The 16,033-nt window shown below is 26.2% G+C and overlaps 1 protein-coding gene across 1 annotated transcript; it reads left to right on the forward strand.

Annotated features, from left to right (window-relative positions):
- The first annotated feature begins 11,295 nt into the window (after window positions 1-11,295).
- LOC129614159 (serine/threonine-protein phosphatase 2B catalytic subunit 2-like) lies at window positions 11,296-14,814 on the forward strand. The gene is made up of 2 exons (XM_055528577.1): window positions 11,296-12,393; window positions 12,450-14,814. Exons 1-2 carry the CDS (start codon window positions 11,961-11,963, stop codon window positions 13,589-13,591), a joined length of 1,575 nt encoding a protein of 524 aa, XP_055384552.1. The 5' UTR covers window positions 11,296-11,960; the 3' UTR covers window positions 13,592-14,814.
- The last annotated feature ends 1,219 nt before the right edge of the window (window positions 14,815-16,033 follow it).

Consider the following 16,033-nt stretch of genomic DNA (forward strand, 5'->3'; position numbering starts at 1 on the left):
AAGAAATCAGTAAGATGAATAATATTTTTGCCATCGCTTCTTCACAATATTTCAGCTTTTAGCATTCCATGGCGCCTTAAATAAAATAGATGCATAAAGCGTTTTACATATATTTTCCCAAACAAAATCAGCTGATTTTATTTTGGAAAGTTTTTGTTTTGAATTTTGATATAAGAGCCGGAGAAATTATAAAATTACTCTAAGAAAATACCCCATTTTTATGTTATTATACATACATACATAGTTTGTATGCCATTTTTAATTTATACTTTCTCTAAAACAGTAGATCATAAAATTTATATCTAAAAATAAATTAAATTTTAATCAACTATTAAAGTACTAAGTAAATTTAAAAGTTTCAAATAGACAAAAAATGACAACTCAATATTTGACAATTTAAAAAAGAATGAAATATGTACGCGATAAAATATTTTATATTACATAATAAAATTAACTCAGATTAGCCAAAAAAAAATTATATGAGAACTTACCCAGTAGCATCAAAAAGTACCCCAGTTTTAGGTAATTAACTCAGGTTAGAAGATCATACAAGGTTAAATCGAATTTAAAAAGCGAGTTAACTCCTAATAATTTTTTTTTTTAAAAAAAAAACAAGTGCTAAAATTTTTAAGTATTACAAAGAAATTTTGGCGGCTGAAATAAAGATGAGGATTACTTGAGATAAAGCTAAGGATCTCAGACATAGTAGGGAAAAAAGAATTCGAAAAAAGCGTAAATAAACAAAAATATATTGTTTTGAATGTTTCTCTTTATCTTCACTAAGAAACAACACTTCTATTTCATTCACATATCACAATATTCTTTAAAGGATAGTTTAATGCAGTGATTCCCAAAGTGGTCTATATAGACCCCCAGGAGCAGCGTTCCCACTTGGATACAATTGTATCCATTTGGATACATTTTTGCTTTAAAATTTAGCTTGGATACAAAGATACTCAAATCTGCTAAAATGTCGAAATTGGCTACATTTTAAAATTTTGCTGAAATATGGATACATATCTTTCTCGAACACTAAATAAATGTTAGAAAACTTTTAAAGTGCTGTAACTTTTAAGTGCATTATCTTCCAAAAAATGTTATTTGCTGACTAAATAAAATTTGCCCGTTTTCGTGCTGAATAGTTTTTACCGCATAGTTCAACAGCTACAGAACATATATTTTCTGACCTTAAATTTTAAAATGCAATAGAAATTGCGTGTGATTTTTAAAAGAATTTACTATAAATAACGAAACTTACATTGTTGAATAAAGCAAATTAATATTATTTATGAGTTTATTGGTATAAAATAAGGCGATTTAGTATAATAATTCTACTTTAGGAGGCTGGATACATTTTGGATACATTTTTTTCTTGAAATTGGATACATTTTGTTTTTATTGAGTGGGAACACTGCCCAGGAGTCCATGAAGACCTGCTAGAGGTCTACAAAAAAAATATGAATTTGATTGAATAAGTATTAAGGGGTTCTATCAAAAATTCAAAAACACGACAAGGGGTCTACGAGGGAAAATAGTTTGAGAAACTCTGGTTTAATGGAACAGATCTACCAGTCTCATATCCATTTTTCAGTTTTACTAATATATTATAAGATCTATATAGAGCCCTTTTTAACATCATAAATTTCCCACAATATCAATTTTTTTTTTTTTCAAATTTTTAATTAGTAAAAGTTAAAATTCAATCTTTTTCTACATTCTTAAAGTTTTGTATTATTAAAACATTAAAAAATTGATTTAAAAAAAATTTCATTTCACTTCCCGTTCATTTTTTAAGATTTCCATAAATGGTACTTATTATTGTATAGCTTGAAGTAAATTATTATGTTAATGTAAAATTCTATTTTACATATGTGACAATATTTAAGATTAAGTTTGAGTTTGTTGATAGCTATTTATATAAACACTGTTTAACATCAAACTTTGTCTTACGGCAAATAATAGAAATTACACCATTCTTATCAGATGGACTGATTTCTATATACATACATATGTATGTATGTACATAGAAATCAGTCATAGATACGTACATAGTTTATTTTTTTGAGAGTTTGGAACATGGCTAACAGAAGTACAGGCCTGGACCATAAGAGAGTAACAGTTAAGAGCTGACGAATTTACACGTATTCCTATGGGAGAGGGCCCTTTAAATAAATCTCCCGCAAGATCAACTTTTTTCAAATTTTTATTTAGAAAAACTTAAAATTTAATCTTTTCCTACTTTGCTAGTGCTTACATTTTTAAGATTCTGTGTTATAAAAACATTAAAAAATTGATTTAAAAAACCTTCCAGACTCCTCATTTTTTTTAAATTTTGTGAAAATGCTACACACAGGCAAATTTTTTGTTTTTGTGAAAATTTGCCTGTAAAAATTGAACATTTGACATAAATAAATATAATAAAATAAATATATAATTGTAAATAAGTAATTATTCCCCTTTCCGCACTACCTTGCAGAGGTAGAGGATATGGCGTGTTTTTTTATAGTGGTATCCCCAGTAGGCCTAATCCACCCATTTACTTAAAATTGAAGCATATTAGTAAAATTTCAGTATTTTTTATTATATGTTTTTATTATATTTCAGTATTATTTATTAGTAAAATAAACTGTGTCATACATCAGATAAATTTGTTGTTTTCCATTAGGATTAGGAAATTTCTTTTCACTATTGACTACCAGAACACTAAACATAGCCTGATTGATTTTATTGTTGTCACAAATAATGAGGAAAACATAGAAGCCTTTTCTTTGAAGTAAATTTATAACTAAATAAATATAATTATAATATTCCACTAAATAATCTGCGGTGGTACGAACTACTGGAAATAACTTTATAATTTCGTTTGAACTACCAAAAACCGACTTTATCATGAAAGCCATAATGGTTTTGGCAGGTTCAATTGATTCATTATGAGTTACTCATGAAATATTACTTGCTTTATATTGTAGATTAGGACTAACATAAATCTCATCTATTAATAGTGTTACAATTTTTTCCCGTTCCGTCAAGGACTGCGAAGCTGCTGCTATATAATCATCATCACTTCCCTCATTTTTATAATCAGGGGTAATATGTAGTCTGGAAGATAAACGTCGGAGATGTCGACTAGATGGTAAAGAAAGGAAATTTCTAAGGATTTCATATGTAGATTTAGATTGAGCGTATATTAAAAATGACATAATAATGGTTTCACAACTGTATTTTGGAGCCTTCACGCTTAATAAACGAATTTGGTCGATAAGAATGTAAATTTTTTTAAAATGTTTTCTAAATCACCTACTTTTTTTAAATTTCTGAGAAGATGCAAAGCTTCATTAAGATAATTGGCATCAGAACGATAAGCGCACAAAAAAGGTAATAATTTTTTGAGTTGAGTCCAATAATCAAGTTCCATATCTCCTGATAAAATATTTTCTAATTTAATGGCTGGTATTTCACTATTTCCCGAAAAGACACTTACTGTTAAATCACAATTAATTTTTAATCTACATTTAAACTCATACCCGAAGTTATCATTATTTTCTAAAATAGATAATACAACGCAGAAACTATTTATTAATACTAACCAGCCATGTAACACAATATTTTCATTGATTTTGTTTACTAAAACATTAAAATTTACCGGGCAATTCCGGAAAATACCTGGAATCGCTTCTGGAATTAATCGAAGCCTTTTTTGCGTTTTTGGATAAAAACATGTTTTTTTAAAATGTAAATGGCAAACACCACTACTCTCAACAGGTTTCCAATTTTTTCTAGGAATAGCTTCAATCCATGCCTTCCTACAAATCTCCTCGTTAGGAAACTTAAAAACTGGAACCTTTTTTCTTTATTATATTATTATTATGTTTTTTTTTAATTGGACGGACAGCCAGGAACCGCATAGTTTGCATTTGCGAATCATAATTATATGAATATATTAAAAATCACTATAATGATAAAGCTTAAAGTATATTTTTTTTTTAACTTATTTTATAATAAACAAAATAAAAATTTTGCATCAAAACTTTATTTTTTTCTTAATAATATACACAGCACAAATTTTTTTTTATTCACTGTATGAAAAAAAAAACTGTAATGTCTTTATATCTAACAAGTCCCAATGCTCAGAGAAATTTGAAAGCACGACCTTATTTTATATGGGCTTTTTTTAATCGAAGTGGCTATTTTTTGAGAAGAAATATTAAAATAAATTCACACTTATTATAAAGCAGGTAAAATTTAGAAAATATATTTGAAAAATCAAAAAAAATATATTAATATTTTCATTGATAATTATTTTAAAATTTTAAAAAAAGCGGAAAAACAACAAGCACAACCTTCGCCTTCAACGTTTTATATGTTACTGAAAGCATTTCATTATTTTTAAGTGAACAGCTTTTTTTTCTAATAGGGTAAGCTAACTCAAGATATGGGAAGTAACTGTAGTGTCAAGTTGAAAATATAATTAATGAAAGATAATTATTGAATATTGATATGAATACATAGTAAAGAAAAAATTTGATAAGGGAATTAGAAAATAATACGAGTATCTAAAATACAATCAAATATTATTTATTATATACAAATTTTATATAAACTTCAAAATTTTACCTCTATTTTTATTTGAAAAAATATTAAAAACTTACTATCATTTATATCAATTACCTAAAAAAAAAAAATATTTAAAATGTTTGGAAAAAACAATCATATATTTTTATGACCGGATTTGAATATTTTTTTATTTTTGAAGTAAATGGTATTTTACCAAATGACTCAAAAATTCCGACTGTAAAATAACAGGTATTTTAAAATTTTTGTTCTTTATGTAATATTCTTTCCGTTTAGAATTAAGATAGGTCATACATACATACCTGCTACCTGATGTTTACCTGCTAATAAAATATGAAATAAGAGAACAGCAAAATTTTTGAAGCACTCAATATAACATGTTTTAAATAGTTTTAAAATAATTATTTAAAAAAAAATTATTGGAAAATTATTGGAAGAAAAAAATTGTATGAAACATACATATTTATTTTTAATAACTTAAAAACTAACTGAAATTATTTGAAACAATTTTATAAGTAACGTATAAATAACCGAAATGAGATAATTAAAATTGTTGAAATGTGTCAACCTATATTACTTTTACTAAGATTTTTGTTAGCCAACACTACTCAACTTACCTTATTGGGAAATACAAAATGTGCATGAAAAATCATACATCCTTCCTCATTAACATTTGAAACCATACTGAAATATGAATTTGAAATTTTTTTTTCATTTTTTCTTTCCTCCTACCTTTCTTTCTTTTTCGTGCAATAGAATTTAAATGGGAAGCTTTTTAAAAAATGTGTATAATATCCTGAGATTTTTTAATATATTAAGCTCTTTTTTACTTAAAAAAAAAAGAAAAAAATAATAAAAAATATGACACGATCAGTGGCATTTAAAGAAAAAACCAGCAACGAAGCCAAAAATTCGTAATATTTCGTAAAAAAAATTGAGTATTGGGACTTGTTAGATATAAAGACATTAAAAAAATGTTTTACCTTCGTAAAAATTCTGGAACGCTTTTTTTTAAAACTTACATATTTCCTTTAAAAACTCCTCTAGAAAGTTGATTTTTTCACCAGTTCAAAATAGAAGCTTTAAATTTTCTTTTAATATAAAATTTTTATATTTTTAATGAAAATAACAATACAAAAAATCGATTTAAAAATTAAAAATCTTACTTTTTCTTCACTACTTTATACTGAAATTGTAAAACAACAAACTGATTTTAACTCTCAATTCTCTCCCATATACTGTTTGACATCTTAAAATGGTGGCTACTCAAAAAAATGCGGGAAAAACTCGAAAATATATTTAATCAAAATTATAGTTAAAACTTTGAGTTGAAATTTTGATTTTTGATATGTTGGTCACTCCAAATTTCATTTTAGTATAAAAATTTTTAGGTTTTAGTCAACTTTTCGTACAGGAAACTTGAAATGAAAATAGGCAAAAATAATAATTTTTCCAAAAAAACAACAAAAAAAAAATGATTCTTCAGAAATGCAATTTTACTAACCATTCACAAAAAAGCAGTGTCCATACCTTGATATTTTGTAATGTAAAGATTTGCAACAACAAATATGTGATTCCTTTTTTGGTTATAATTTTCGCAGCAAAATTATTAAATGTTGATGTAAAGTATGTAAGATTTGAAATGAATCACACGCAAGTCATTTAAGTAAGGTCGTTTATACGAAAATTTCGAACAGTGATCATCAGATTTTTATTTAGTTTATAATTTTCTTATCAAATTGTCGAATTTCCACATATTGGTTCATAAGGCAATTTCAGTGTGATAATATATAAACCAACGAATTAGAAATATTTAATAATAAATACTAAAAAAGAATACTATTTGTTAAAAACTTATAAAAAAAATATAACAAGTGAAAAAAAGGAAAAAATCTGTTGAAAAATAAAAAGGTGTATAGTTTTAAATTATTATTCCCATTTGCAAAAACAAATAGTTTTATTACAACATAAGTATACAAGTGAATATTATTCATTTCAATAATTAAAAGAAATATTTATCCAACAGTGCTTTGATAAATTCATAATTTGTAATTTTATTATGTTTTTAATTTTGCGAAGAAAACATCTGTTTTTGTTTCGTTTTAAATTAAAATTACTTTGAACGACACAATTTTACCAGGACCGGATTTTTTTTCTAAGCCAAATGAGTTTGTGTTTGATAAAATATAGCATGCAACATACAATATTTCAATTTGGTCTTTTTTTATATAATTACAGTTTCCCTAGAGGTAATGAAATGAAAAGAAAGGTGATTGGAATTATTAATAAAGAAGACCACATTTCAAATATATATAATTTATCAGAATTTATAATTTTATAATTGATAAAATAAATTTATTCGAAGAGAAAAAAAAATGAGTTTTGTTTAAATTTGATTTTTTTTTGCAGATATTTAAAATAAAAAAATATTATATTTTTTAGTTTTTACTTTACAAAAAAATTTTAAATTTTACTTTACAAAAAACTTATCTTTCTTACAAATTGCATATATTTTATAGTAGAGGCGAGAAAAGAAAATAAAATAAATACGCTTCCGTTACAGCTTTGACAATGCTCGGAGCAAAGAAAGAGACAACTAGAAAAAATTTGGCTTCATTGTTTTTTCAAGATGCTTCTTCCCTTAGTATTTCTAATTCCTTGAAATAAACAATCATCAGAATTTACCATAGATTTAAGTAAAGTATTGTTTCAAACCAGTGTTTGAAATTTTTCGTTAAATGAGATCTCATTCATAGTTTTTTAAAACGTCTCATAAAAATAAATACTTTATCGTAAAAATATGGATTTCACCGGCAAAATAAAAAACAGAAAACACATCATATGATATAGCTTCTCATTTCAAGTAAACGTTTTTTGTCATATAGACTTCTTACACAAACAAAATATAAACGAAAAAAAAAGAAATAATCTGCGAAATTTTTGCAGCGATTTTTTTTGTTTTCTTTACATGATCTTTTAAATTATTTTAAACCGATAAAGCGTTCTCTCATTAGTATAAAAAAGAAGAAAATAAAAAGAGTTCTGTAGAAGTTAAAATGTATAAGAAATATTTTTTAGCATTAAAATAATGTCTTTATATCTAACAAGTCCCAATACTCAATTTTTTTTACGAAATATTACGAATTTTTGGCCTCGTTGTTGGTTTTTTCTTTAAATGCCACTGATCGTGTCATATTTTTTATTATTTTTTTCTTTTTTTTTACGTAAAAAAGAGATTAATATTTTAAAAAATCTCAGGATATTATACACATTTTTTAAAAAGCTTCCCATTTAAATTCTATTGCACGAAAAAGAAAGAAAGGTAGGAGGAAAGAAAAAATGATAAAAAATTTCAGATTCATATTTCAGTATGGTTTCAAATGTTAATGAGGAAGGATGTATGATTTTTCATGCACATTTTGTATTTCCCAGTTGAGTAGTGTCGGCTAACAAAAATGTTATTAAAAGTAATATAGGTTGACACATTTCAACAATTTTAATTATCTCATTTCGGTTATTTATACGTTACTTATAAAATTGTTTCAAATAATTTCAGTTAGTTTTTAAGTTATTAAAAATAAATATGTATGTACCTACTTCCAATAAATTTTTTTTTAAATTATAATAAAACTATTTCAAACATGTTATATTGAGTGCGTCAAAAATTTTGCTGTGCTCTTTTTTCATATTTTATTAGCAGGTAAACAAGAGCAATCTATTTATAAAATGTCCCTGCATGTGTATGTATGACCTATCTTAATTCTAAACGGAAAGAATTTTAAAATACCTAAACAAAAATTTTAAAATATCTGTTATTTTACACTCGGAATTTTTGAGTCATTTGATAAAATACCATTTATTTCAAAAATAGAAAAATATTCAAATCCGGTCATAAAAATATATGATTGTTTTTTCCAAACATTTTAAATATTTTTTTTTCTTAGGTAATTGATATAAATGATAGTAAGTTTTTAATATTTTTTCAAATAAAAATAGAGGTAAAATTTTTCAAGTTTATATAAAATTTGTATTCAATAAATAATATTTGATTGTATTTTAGATATTATTTTCTAATTCCCTCTTCAAATTTTTTCTTTACTACGTATTTATATCAATATTTAAAAATTATCTTTCATTAATTATATTTTCAACTTGACACCACAGGTACTTCCCATATCTTGAGTTAACTTACCCTATGAGAAAAAAAAGCTGTTCACTTAAAAATAATGAAATGCTTTCAGTAACATATAAAACGTTGAAGGCGAAGGTTGTGCTTGTTGTTTTTCCGCTTTTTTTAAAATTTTAAAATAATTATCAATGAAAATATTAATATATTTTTTTGATTTTTCAAATATATGTTCTAAATTTTACCTGCTTTATAATAAGTGTGAATTTATTTTAATATTTCTTCTCAAAAAATAGCCACTTCGATTAAAAAAAGACCATATAAAATAAGGTCGTGCTTTCAAGTTTCTCTCTGAGCATTGGGACTTGTTAGATATAAAGACATTACATGTACATATGTATATAGTATACGTATTAGTAATAAAAAATTAAAACCTTGTTTTAATTGAAAATTTTAACTCAAAAAGTAAACAAAAAATTAAAAAAACCTTTCTAATAAACAAATATAAACCTTCACTGAAAAGAACCTAATAGAATAAAAAAAAAGCTTTACTCACAAAGCTATTAAAACCTATCACACAAATGAAAACCTTCAACTAAATAAAAAATTAAAATCGCCTCACGATATACATAAAATGGCTCATAAACGTCTCATAAAAAAACGGATTATACTTTATTGATTGACTTTCTAATTCTCTTTCTTTTGGATTTTATTAAAAATTTTTGCAATGGTATCACGCCAATTGAATGAAACATTAAAATCTCTCTTATAATTTCGTCTCAAAATAATAAATACTATTGAAAACAAAAACAAGTAAAAACGTTTCACTCGGTATAAACCGATTGAATTATACCCTGCACCTTTCGTTATTGTATAGCAATTACTCGAACCTGTGAAATCAGTCTATAGAAACTTCACGGATATGTCTGACCTATAATTGGACATCCGACTACCAAGTTTCATGAATTTGACTTTATAATTTTTCCAAATATTTAAAATTAGCTTATGGAGTTGTATGGCACGTACCTGAACCCGTCAAGCAATTCCACCAAAACTTCAGAAATATATGTGACCTATAACTCGACACACAACTGCCAAGTTTCATGAATCTGACTTTATTATTTTCCCAATATTTAAAATTAGCTTCTGGAGTTGTATGGCAAGTACCCGAACATGCCAAGCAATTCCTCTAAGACTTCAGAAATATATTTGATCTATAATTGGACACATGACCGCCAAGTTTCATGAATCTGACTTTATTATTTTTCCGAATATAAAAAATTTGCTGTTGGAGTTGTATGGCAGCCACCCGAACCGGTGTAGCTATCCCATTATAATTTTTAGAGCATGTGTAGAATATAATTGGACACATGTATACAAAATTTTATATTTATAGCTTTATTAGTTTTTGAAATATTTAAAATAAACTCTTTGAGTTGTATGGCAGCTATCCGAACCCGTTGTCCGAATTAATCCAATAACAATAGGGCTCGTCCTTGGCACAAAAGAAAAAACTTGTGAAAGTTTGGTGTCGATTGCATTATTCGTTTTTGAGTTATCGTGCGATCGGACGGACATGTCTAAATCGATGCAGAATTTTACACTGAGCAAGAATATATATAAATGTCCATACCGCAGATGAGTCCTTCAAGTAGTTACAAACTCCATACCAAAGTTAATATACCCTTCACGAAATGCAGGGTATAAAAAGAATAAACTTTGGTAATTAGACTATTTCAAAATAAAAAAATATAAGAAATTTTTCAATAGACGAAATGAAAAATAAGCAAATTCTTTTTCTCTTTTCATGAGATTTTTTTCTTTTCAATTTTACTTCCCCTACTGTAACAACAATATTAAAGGAAAAAAATTATATATTTTTAACACGAAATACTATTTAAATGGTAAAAAGCTCTTAAAAAATAGAATAAAAAACAAACATGCTGTTTTTCGCTGCGGCTGTATATTCGCTTCATTATTTTATTTGTGTATTGTATCATACGCAACAAAATGTGAGCGATCAATAATAAAATTTCAAACACTGTTTCAAACACAACAAAATCCAAGGCTGAATCAGACGAAAGTCATATATGTAAATATTGACTAACATCAGACTTTATGCCGTCAAACTAATTCAGATATCAAACAATGTTTGATTATAAGACTTTCTTCAGGCTCTTATCAAATTTGTGATGTTGTTGTATATAAAAGTTTCTAAGATTCAATCTGATGCAATAAAGGTTTTACACAGGCAACCCACGTAAATGGTGTGTGGGACATGCATTGTAGAGATTTGTTACAATTTATGTCATTTTATGTTACGTCTAGGGTTTTCAATAAAATAAGAATTATAAAGAATTCTCAAAAATTACACAAAACAAATAAAAAAATAATTCAATCGGCATATTTCGAAAACATAAAACATTAAGAATTGCTTTTGTATTTTTTGCAGAATCAAAATTTCGGAAAATAATTTCAGCATTTCAGCTTGGAGGCCTGATAGATATATACGGCATTAATTCATAACTTTTTTTTGTCAAAAGTGTAGATATCATGTTCCGAGAGAAAACCCTAGACTTCATTAGGTGTAGAAAATGTGTAAATACCAAATTATTCGAATATGTCAAAAACTCAAATTTTTCTTGTTAAGGTGTAGGATTTTAATAAAATTATAAAAATATTTTTCCAAAATTGAGCCCGGATCCTAATTTTAAAAGATTAATTGGTTATGTTAGCTTAGCAACTTTTGAGTTTATAATGCGATTAATATTAAATTGTGAGTAGAAATGATAATTTCAAACACTGAGGAAGAAAGCAATTTTGATAGCTGATGAGCGTCGGAATTCCATATATGGTTGTTTATTATGAGATCGTGATATTAGAGATATAATTTTAGAGAATATCAGAACTTTTATGATAAATGTTGTGGCATTTTAGAAATTTTTCATTCAAAAGTGCTAGTTAAATTTTGTTGATTAAATTAGAAGAATATAAAAATAAGAAAAAAGTTAATTAAAAATACTTATATAAAAAAATTGGCTTGTATGTACGTACATGTGTTGCGCACATGAATCTTGACAGAATATAAATGCAAAATTTACCATTTGACAATTTAAAAAATTCCTTTTAAAATCGGTCGCAAAATGTGTGTATAAAAATTTAAATTAATTAAGTCTGAAAAATAATCGAGTTTTGTCTTCAAGTAGTGTTTTAAATTTTGAATAAGCATTTTGCAGAACACAATAAATTACGTACTAAAGAAATGTCAAATCCAATTAATGTCAGTACTCAAAACAAAACGGACGTTCAATTACAAAATCAAAGCAATACATCACCATTGCAGGTTTCATTGCAGCAATCCACGACACAACGAGTTGTTGACAATGTCCCTTTTCCGCCAAGTCACAAATTGACAACTCCTGAAGTGTTTGATCCAATAACCGGGAAGCCCAATCATGAATTGCTTAAACAACATTTTATATTGGAAGGTAGAATCGAAGAAACTCCTGCTCTAAGAATTATACATGAGGGTGCCGCACTTTTAAAGTCTGAAAAAACTATGATAGATATTGAAGCTCCTGTTACTGTTTGTGGTGATATTCACGGGCAGTTTTATGATTTGATGAAACTTTTTGAGGTTGGTGGTCCCCCGTCTTCCACAAAATACTTGTTTTTAGGTGATTATGTGGATAGAGGTATAGTAATATATAAAATTTGTGAAATAACGTTTAATAAGAATTTAAATTTTAAGGTTATTTTAGCATTGAATGTGTTCTATATCTGTGGTCGTTAAAACTGTGCTACCCGAATACATTATTTTTATTAAGAGGTAATCACGAATGTCGTCATTTAACAGAATATTTCACATTTAAACAGGAATGTAAAATAAAGTATTCCGAGCGTGTCTACGATTCATGTATGGAGGCATTCGATTGCTTACCTTTGTCAGCTTTAATGAATCAACAATTTCTTTGTGTTCACGGCGGTCTGTCACCCGAAATTCATGACTTGGAAGATATAAAAAGGCTTGATAGATTTAAGGAACCACCAGCATTTGGACCAATGTGTGATTTGTTATGGTCAGATCCTTTGGAAGATTTTGGTAATGAAAAGAATTCGGAATTTTATTCACACAATTCGGTTAGGGGATGCTCTTATTTTTATAGCTATGCCGCATGTTGCGACTTTTTACAAAATAATAATTTGTTATCTATTATAAGAGCCCATGAAGCCCAAGATGCTGGTTACCGAATGTATAGAAAAAGTCAAACAACCGGTTTTCCCTCTCTTATAACTATCTTTTCTGCCCCAAATTATTTGGATGTTTACAACAATAAAGCAGCAGTTTTAAAATATGAAAATAATGTTATGAATATTAGACAATTTAATTGTTCTCCACACCCATATTGGCTTCCGAACTTTATGGATGTTTTTACATGGTCCTTACCATTTGTTGGGGAAAAAGTTACGGAAATGCTTGTAAACGTACTTAACATTTGCTCCGATGACGAATTAATGTCCGAAGTGGAACAGGAGCAGATCGAAGAGGCTAATCTTCGTAAGGAGGTGATTCGAAACAAGATTCGTGCCATTGGAAAAATGGCGCGTGTGTTTTCTGTTCTAAGAGAAGAATCAGAATCAGTTTTACAATTAAAAGGCCTAACCCCAACTGGGGCATTACCATTAGGTGCTTTATCAGGTGGAAAGCAATCACTGAAAAATGCTCTTCAAGGTTTTTCACCAAATCACAAAATTACTTCTTTTGCAGAAGCAAAAGGTTTAGATGCCATAAACGAAAGAATGCCTCCGCGGAAGGATACTACACCAACTTCAACGGAGGAGAAGCAAATAAATCTTTCTAATAATGAAAATCGTAATCACACAAATTCGTGAATGCATTGTCTTGCAAATATTTGAACAAACCTCGTAAGATGCATTTATCTTACAATGATTAAAGAATTTTAGATTAATATAAAGAAGCATTATAAATTTTAAAGTTAGCATTATGCACTTAATTACACTTTCAATACATTATGTAGATAACTATGATATTATGTGTATTGAAGTAAACATCATCTGTATGTATTTAAATCAAATTTATGTGCATTTATCCATACATTTAAGTTATGAGCAATATGAATAGTTTAATATTATAGGCATGACCGTTGTGACTTGTTCCATAATTTGATTTATTATTATAACCTTAATTTTCTATTATTTTACTTATCTGATAAAAGTTCTCTTACTTTACCACGCATATGCATAATTATTTCCAAATGATTGTTAATTAAAATAAGGGAAGATTGGACGAAAGCGTGGTTTTAATTTACGAATAATTAAAAAAAGAAATATAAAATAAATGCATTAAAACACAACCAAAAATTAATTTCAAAATAATCTTTTATAGCTTGTTTTAGACATGCTTACCTATTATCTAATAAGAAGCTGAATTAATATCGACGAATATCGCTGAAATACTACTAGAAAAAACATGATTAACTTGAGATCATTAAATTATAAAATTAATGGATTTAGTATAAAATCAATAAAATGAATAATATATAAATTAAATTAATAAAAAGTATTTAAAGGCAAAAATTATAAAATATTATGAAACTCGTATGCAAGTTTCTATATATTTCCATTATATCCATATGGTATTTCCATCTTCATAACCCTTAAATTATCACATTGCACATAATTTGTATGTAATATAAGTTTTACAACATTAATTCATATAATATGCTTGTCTAACTTTATCGTTATATTATACAATGAATGTAATTATATTAGACATGCCGATAGATTTGCATAATGTAATTAAAAAAAAGTTTTCAAATTTTATCAGTCCCAGTTTTTTATTAAATAAATACTTAAATGATTATAATTGTAATGCAGATAAATTCATTCACATTTAAAACTTTGTTTGTTTATCATATTTATCTAATACATTATCTTGGAAGCAAGAAAAGAAAGATTTTTCAAACTTTTTAAAATAAAATGTACTATATTATTCAAATTTTAATCGTTATATACATATAAAAAAATAAACATATGCATATACATATAAAAATAAACTCAGCTAAAAGCTCAATTTGCTTGATTTAAAAAAAATTACATAAATTCACAAATTAATTTCAAATATGTATAATTAAGAATTTTAACATCAAGTTGAAAGTTAAAAAAACTCTTTTCTCGTTTTTTTATTGAATAAAGTTTATTGTTGCAAAAAAAGTATGTATATATATAAATATATGTATATATATATATATATATTTATATATATATATATATATATATATATATATATATATATATATATATATATATACGTACATATAACGTGTATTTGTATATATATTGCAAAAAATTTTTTATTTTTATTAATTCTAAGGTCATAAATATTGTATACATTTAATATTTTTAATCAAATTCAAAAAGTTAAAATCGAATAAGTAAAGTTATCATAAATAAGTATAAATATATTTAAAAAATATAAAACATATTAAATCTTCATATTTTTAATTATAACATACATACTGTTCAATCATAAATAATACATGCTTTAACAAATATACTACAAATTCGTTTAAAAAAGTGAATTTTCTATTACTAGTTTATATAAATCTGCATACCTTATGTATTATACATTATGCATGTAAGTATATGTATTTAAATGGTTTTTCGCAAGTGTAAGGTAGCGTTTACGCAACATGCAAAGTTTGACGATTTTATTTGTTTGAAGAATGAAAAATTGTAAAATAATATACATTAATATACAGGTTGATTCAGTAAAGTGTACAATATATTTCATTGTTTAGGGCATCAAAAATGGTTAAAATTTTTGTTTGGAAGTAGTTGTCAAAACTCAATGGCTTCCGAGATCAGGAATTTTAACCCACTGCCGAAAAAAGCAGTGGACAATTTTAAAAACCGTTATTTTGGTAAAATATGAAATGTTAAGATTTTTATTGAAATACAATAAATTTTATAGAAAAATCGCTATCGTTGGATTTTTTGGAGCCTTTTTCTACAAATAAACTTATTCATAGGTGCTCCGAACGAAAAGTGAATTTTCTATTACTAGTTTATATAAATCTGCATACCTTATGTATTATACATTATGCATGTAAGTATATGTATTTAAATGGTTTTTCGCAAGTGTAAGGTAGCGTTTACGCAACATGCAAAGTTTGACGATTTTATTTGTTTGAAGAATGAAAAATTGTAAAATAATATACATTAATATACAGGTTGATTCAGTAAAGTGTACAATATATTTCATTGTTTAGGGCATCAAAAATGGTTAAAATTTTTGTTTGGAAGTAGTTGTCA

This window comes from Condylostylus longicornis, unplaced genomic scaffold, assembly GCF_029603195.1.
Source record: "Condylostylus longicornis isolate FDR11 unplaced genomic scaffold, ASM2960319v2 ptg000105l, whole genome shotgun sequence".
NCBI classification, from domain to species: Eukaryota; Metazoa; Arthropoda; class Insecta; order Diptera; family Dolichopodidae; genus Condylostylus; species Condylostylus longicornis.

Bases quoted from the DNA above. Each gene is read 5' to 3' on its own strand.
- LOC129614159 (XM_055528577.1), top strand. From the start codon at position 11,961: ATGTCAAATCCAATTAATGTCAGTACTCAAAACAAAACGGACGTTCAA. The intron at 12,394-12,449 runs GTATAGTAATAT...TTAAATTTTAAG, and splicing joins AGGTGATTATGTGGATAGAG to GTTATTTTAGCATTGAATGT.